At 40.3% G+C, this 7,022-nt stretch overlaps 1 protein-coding gene across 1 annotated transcript in view; it reads left to right on the top strand.

The window, feature by feature from the left end:
- Window positions 1-446: 446 nt before the first annotated feature.
- grapa (GRB2 related adaptor protein a) overlaps window positions 447-7,022 on the top strand; it is a 32,454-nt gene continuing 25,878 nt past the window's right edge. Inside the window, exons 1-2 of the mRNA XM_080043546.1 lie at window positions 447-533; window positions 6,397-6,494. Of these exons, the coding sequence (XP_079899672.1) occupies window positions 456-533; window positions 6,397-6,494 (176 nt within the window). The 5' untranslated portion in view covers window positions 447-455. The remainder of the gene's footprint in view (window positions 534-6,396; window positions 6,495-7,022) is intronic.

Here is a 7,022-nt window from a genome sequence, read left to right as displayed (position 1 = left end):
TAAATATATACACAGGAAGTGCCTCCCACTCCCTCTCTCTCTCCCTCTCTTGCTCTCTCTATCTCTGAACGTTACTCGTGGTATAGTGTGTTGCTGAGCAGCAGCCAGTCGTGTCACCGAGCTCTCTCTCTCTCTCTCTCTCTCTCATCCTCTGCTCTGACTCTCTCTTGAGCGCTCTCTCCGGCTCAACAAACAGAAGAGACCTCTCAACTATCTCCTCTCTCACTCCTCTTCTGCTATATCTACTCTCTTGCCGTCTGTTATTTCATCCTTTTATCTGTTTGTCTTTTATTTATTTCATTTTCACTTACTTTCAATTTCATTCCTCTATTTCTACCCCTCCAACCCCTATGCTATAGGGGCATTAGTGGGGTCCAGACAGAGAGTGTGTGTGTGTGAGTGTGTGAGTGTGTGTGTGTGTGTGTGTGTTTGTGTGTGTTGGTGGGGGTCTCGACATGGAGGCAGTGGCACTGTATACGTTTCGTGCCACAGAGAGCGATGAACTCAGTTTCAGCAAAGGAGAACTACTCAAGGTAAGACTCCCATCTATCTATCTATCTATCTATCTATCTATCTATCTATCTATCTATCTATCTATCTATCTATCTATCTATCTATCTATCTATCTATCTATCTATCTATCTATCTATCTATCTATCTATCTATCTATCTATCTATCTATCTATCTATCTATCTATCTATCTATCTATCTATCTATCTATCTATCTATCTATCTATCTATCTATCTATCTATCTATCTATCTATCTATCGACATACAGCACATGACTCAGAACAGAGCAGTGGTCGAACAGATACCACCGCTCTCCTTCCCTCTCTCTTTCTCTCTCTCTCTCTCTCACTGTGATAATTACAACAATTCTAACTTTAGTGTTGACAACGCTTGATATTTTGTATCCAGGTTCCTCTGTTGCTAACTAAAGAAAAAGCAGCGTGAAACACCAGCTTTATATAATGGAATGAATGTAACGAACGTTGAAGTATGTTTGATAAAGAGAGTTATGTTATTGGCTATTGGCTAAACATCAGAAGTATCTTCTTTGAACTACCACAGCTTTAAAGGTGGAGTCAGCGATTCTGGAGAATGCTTGTTTTCAAAAATCACTTTTTGTCAAAACCAGTGAATATCTCCTCACGGTCCGCCGCCTTTCCGTACTGTGTGTGCTGAAAATAAATCTGGTGTTAATACACGGCATATGCTATGTAAACAGGTTTGTTAACAAAGGGTATATAAACAAAGTGGGCCCACTGTTGCTAGCAACATGTCCATTTACAGAGCCTAGGCTGTGCATCAACACCGGATGTTCCTTTCAGCGCGCACACACAGTACAGACAGGTAGCGGATCGTGAGGAGATATTCACTGATTTTGACAAAAAGTGTCTTTTACAACAAGTGTTATGCTAACCGGCCGCTGACTGAAGTTTCACATTTAGCCAAACTATCCCTGTCATCCTGAACCAAAAAATGTGTCTTAAGCGAAAATGGGTTCTTTCATTTTTCTAACAGGCCAAACGCAGCTCTGAGATGAGATGCACAGCTAGAAGGCAAAGTAGAAAATAATGTCCCTCTAAGACATCAGCATTAAACCTCAGAGTTTACTTTATGGCACTAAAAGTACGTCAATCATACAGATATTAAACTAGAGTGTGATGCTGTTGTTGTTCCAGGGGCGTGTTTCTACAGACCATACATTACTAGATGGAGCCTGCATCTCTCCATTGAGTTGAGTTGAGGCATATGGAGCAATGACCTTGTCACAACCCCAAGACATGTATTTGTTTATGCCTAACAGGATAATACTGCCCGAGGGTCAGGAATTGTGTGTGCAGTAGGGCTGACAAAAAAAATGAATCGCAAGCTGACTCTGTTCCAATATTAGACGACATGACATGAATAACGCAGCTTCTCAACTCTTTGCTCTCTGCAAAAATCCATTTATTTTGGATCCGAGGGTCTGTGTGTGCGATCGCAAAATGTAACGAGTTGTTGAATTTGGACAGCCCCCCCCCCCACTGTGATATATAATACTGTGCCTACGTTTACAGCTGAAGTCAGAAGTATCAAAGTGATCTCATGCTTTATTGCCACACTGACACATTTTTGCTGTCACAATAAATGGGAGCAACACTTTAAACACTGTTCCGCTAATGTGCTGCTGCCTTTTTATTTTACTGTCTTCCCGCTGGGATAAAACTGCTTGTGTCGTCTTCTCAGCCAAACATCTCTGGTTCAGGCTCAGGTCAAACGGTACTTTTTAAATAATTCTTCACATTTGTTAACACTGGCAGGCAGCACCAGATGGCCTGAGATTTAAAAATGTCATAGCAATTCACAAAGCGTCATGCTAAATGTGCCATCGTTTTGAAATATATCTAAATGAACTGCCAGATACTTTCCTATCACATACCATACTGACACATGTTTAAAAGGCGGAGTCAGCGATTCTGATTGTTGTCAAAATCACCTTTTCGTCAAAAACAGTGAATATCTCCTCACGTCCTGTCTATACAGTGTGTGCGCTGAAAATAAATCCACTGTCAATACACAGCACAGGCACTGTAAACGGGCATGTTGCAAGCCACGATGAGCCCTCTTTGTTAACATATACCCTCTATTTACATACCAGTTTACGGAGCCTAGGCTGTGCTTTAACTCTAGATTGAGTTTTCAGCAAACACACAGTACAGGACAGGTAAATGACCTTAAGGAGATTTTTTACAGATTTTGACCAAGACTGATTGTTGCCAACAAGCGTTTTCCAGAATTACTGACTACACCTTTAACTGTGTCAAAACACAACTTTTTTTATAGCTAAAATGCTTTATACAGCTCCCAGAACTGCTACTCTTCATGCCTTGTTTTTCTTAAAAGTAGATTTTTGGTGTGTCATATTATCAGTGGTACATTGTTTTGTTTGTGTCCTGTTTTGCAGAGACCATGTGGAAATGCATCAATCAGGCTGGGCCAAGTGATGACTCATAATGTAATGATACACAATAGCTTCATGAAAAAAAGAAAAAAAAAGGCTGCACTGACATTCTGTTTAAAACCGGAAGATGAATGCCAAGTCCAAAACACTTACAACACTTTGGTCCAAAAACACTTAAGGGACACAAAAGCAGAGCGGCAGCCATTTTGGGGAATTCAAATTGGATTGTGTGTCCTCTGTCACACTGGCAGCAAAAAAAAGGTAGTAGGCTTTATGGTTAAAGCTATAGAGTAGCAGGCAATATCACAATTAGCAGTCTGCTCTTTCCCATCATGTAAATGGATTCTACTTATATAGCCCTTTTCCCTGATTTATTTTCACTGACTCAAAGCACGTTGCACTGTTTTGCCTCATCCATCCATTCACACACACATGCATACACCCATGGCAGAAAGGGTATCCTACCACAAGAGTTGCTGTAACACATCTTTCAATATATATCTTAGGAAAATCCCATTCTGGAAAAGGGATTTAAAATGGTACACTTCATGGTGTGACAAAAAACGCTCAGGCAGTTTCTCTTCAGGTGCAGAGAACCACCGGATCCATTTCAGTATCATTAAAAACACTTTTGCTGTATAAAGATATTTAGAGTCTCGTCCAGATGTTCAAGTCTGAATTTTATTATATTTTTCCTAGATGCATTTTGGGCTTATAGTATGCTTGTTATTTTAAGGGTTCCTTATGTAGTGGTGAAGTAAGTGAAATGGTCCTTTTAGCTAACTTAAGTGACAGTTAGCAGTCCCCTCCCTCGTACCTACATCACCACTTTAACGCACAGCGGACTTCGAGCAGCGAGTTATCTAGAATCACCTGCACCATTAAACGTGATAAAAAACCATAAAAGCAGACATTGGAGATTATTTTTACCTGGACCGCAGCCGGGGAAACATTCAGCTCATCAAACGGTTGTGGGATACCAGAACACTTTCAAATACATTTACTGCAGAGCAGAGTGAGACAGAGACCTGGGTTATGAACCGTACACACTGTAAGTGATAGTGATAAGTGATGCTTTATGAATATAGAGCCATGGTGCATGTATATTACCAAATATATATCACTTACTTTTGCTTTAAATCTATTGACAGGGTCTGGAAGGGGCTGAGTCAGTCATGGCTTAATCAGTGGTGGTAGCCGTGAATAAAGATCCAAAATATACATACAGTATCCTCAATACACAGGAATAGGAAGGACAGCAGAGCAGTTATTGATGGTTTCGAAAGAGCTGAGAGTAACTTGGGCTGTGTCATTTCCCAAGAAGCAAAGTAAGGATGGTATAAATTTTTTTTACACCATTCAGGACCAAAAGACTAAGAACCAGTTCCACTATGGTGTGCCCTAAGGTAATAGAGAAGGAGAAGAGAAGCTGTTTCCATGTATCTGAAGGATAGCCCATGGCAAAATGGAATAATGATATAAAAATAATGGAAAAAGGAAAAAGGGACAAAGAAAGTGTGTATGAGAGGCAGGAAAAGGAAAATGAGAGGGAGGCGCTACTCCAGAAGATGAATTTTGGATTAGATAAGTCAAGGTCTGTGGGTCACGGAGACAGAGTGATGAATTAATTAAGGATGTGGCAGAGCAGTCTTGAGTCAGCGATGGCCAGACCAGAGAAAGTTCCAACATGTTTGTACCAAACTGCCTAAAATATAGCAAAGGGGTTGTGTCGAATGACGTTTTTTGGGCCATCACTTTTAAACCACCAGCAGATTGACAGCTCCGCCAACAATGATGGATGCAGAGAGACGAAAATATAATTTTTTACAAAATTCATCCAACGTGCGACCATTGAAACGGGTGGTGCATGAAATGAAGTTTGCTAAATGCAGGGAGAGGGAGCATGACAGATTGTTGGCATATTTCATCATCACAGTTAAATATTATCCATACTGGCAGCGGGATACATTTTATTGGTACGCGTTCAAACGTCACATGGCATTTTGAATGGCAATGGTTTTAGTTAACTGATCAAATTGATAGCAGCACTGTGATAATATATAGATACAGTATATATATATATATACAAAAAAAGTGACAAAGAAAAACAAGGGATTTGTAAAACAGGTCACTGCAAAGCGAGCAGAGAAAACGAAAAACAACAGCTTAAAATACCGAGAGGATGAGGAGTGTCACAGCTAGATTGGAGTACCAAGTAAGACATGACAGCAGAAGAGAAAAGGTGGGGACAACAACAACGAAAAGAAGAAGTAGAACTGTTAAAGCAGTTAAATTTTATCACGCGAGCTGAAGGGTGTCTCTCAAAATTAAAGGCATGTCCTTCAATGCCCTAATAACACCATTTTTCTAAGCTTGTCTAAAGAACTTTTCAAAAAGTAGTTCAAAAGTACTTCTTATGCAGTTCCGGTCAGATCTTAAGTGGGCTATTGGAGGAAGTATTTAGGTCCTCTACCCTTACTTCAGATGAGGAACTTTTAACTGTTTATAAAACAGTTTCACTTTTCTCTTGATAATCATAAATGTCAGCATGTCAGAACTAAATTAAAGTTTAAAATTTGCTTCACCATAAATACATTACCTTATTGCAAATGCAAATGCGGTCGCTGCCAGCACATGTTTGGGTGTTGGTGTCGTAAAAACACCACTGCTTTTGTCCTAAGGTGCCGCTTGAATTAACAAAAAGTTAAAGTTGATCGTAGCCACTTATAAGTAAAAGCATACTCCTGCATGGAATTTTTTTTATTTCAGTAAATGGATGCAAGTATAATCAGGAACGTGTAATACTGATATAATGTAATATAGTTCCCTAAGACATCATCGTTAATTATATATATACAGGTATATATAATATATATAATTGACAATATATAAATAAATTGTCCCATGTGGCTGTTCTACTAGAATATTAGTTACAGCAACTATCAGTTATTTTAATAAACAAAAATATCATAATTTGTTAAGTTACAATCAACTAAAACTGTCAGATAAATATAAAATAAAGTAGTAAAAACTATATTCTTACTTCTACTCCAGTAGCCACCATGTTTCCATATGATGTACAGTGCAGTTGAAGTAGAAAGTGACAAGAAAAGAGAAGACTCAAGTAAACTGCAAGTAATCTGTTCTTCTCACATACATGCATAATACTTGCCTAAACCTACTGCAGCTGTGTGGAGCCTGTGTGAGTTTAGGGGCCTGGGTTCACACAAAGATGGATGGAAGCCACTGTACCGGATAATGGAAGAAGGAGGCCTTGCGAGGAGGACTGATATACAGGGAGAGAGGGAGAGAGAGAGAAATGATTGTGGCCTGTCACCCGATAGTAATAGCCTGCGTCAGCATCATTATTGCCAATATTTCATCTGTGCGTGTGTGTGTGTGTGTGTGTGTGTGTGTGTGTGCGTGTGTGTTTATGCTCGATCCTAGATCACCAACATGGAGGATGATCCAAACTGGTACACAGCTGAGCTCCACAACAGAAAAGGCTTTGTGCCCAAAAACTACATCAACCTGCGGCCACACGCGTGAGTACACACACACACACACACACACACATACATCTTCAAACTCATCTGTACAAGCAAGATGAATGCATTTCACACAACGTCCAACCTTGGTCTAATCTTCGCAGCTCATCAGTGAGTGTGTGTGCAGCTTGGGGGCGTTTTCTGCTCCGCTTTGGACATCTGCACTCCAGCATAAGGCGGAGTACCCATAGGGACACACTCGCTCAACGCCTTACGTAATCGTACAAATGATACATAGAGCCTTGTGTGTGTGTGTGTGTGTGTGTGTGTGTGTGTGTGTGTGTGTGTGTGTGTGTGTGTGTGTGTGTGTGTTTGTGTGTGTGTGTGTGTGTGTGTGTATACAGTGAAGCTGCTGGTACACCCCGTATCTTCATCAGATGGTCATGCACCAGCTGTTTTGTACTTTATTTTCACTGTGACAAAACTAAACTAAACCGACAACACAGCCATTTGAGTGGCCCTGGCTGGTTCATTAAACCTGATGTGCCATACAGTAGCGGCCTAGTTAAGTTCTTGCACACTTGA

The sequence above is a fragment of the Ammodytes marinus genome, assembly GCF_949987685.1.
Source record: "Ammodytes marinus genome assembly, chromosome: 16".
Classification (NCBI taxonomy): Eukaryota; Metazoa; Chordata; class Actinopteri; order Uranoscopiformes; family Ammodytidae; genus Ammodytes; species Ammodytes marinus.
The sequence above is the reverse complement of the archived record's forward strand: the minus strand, read 5'-3'. Positions and strand labels throughout refer to the sequence as shown.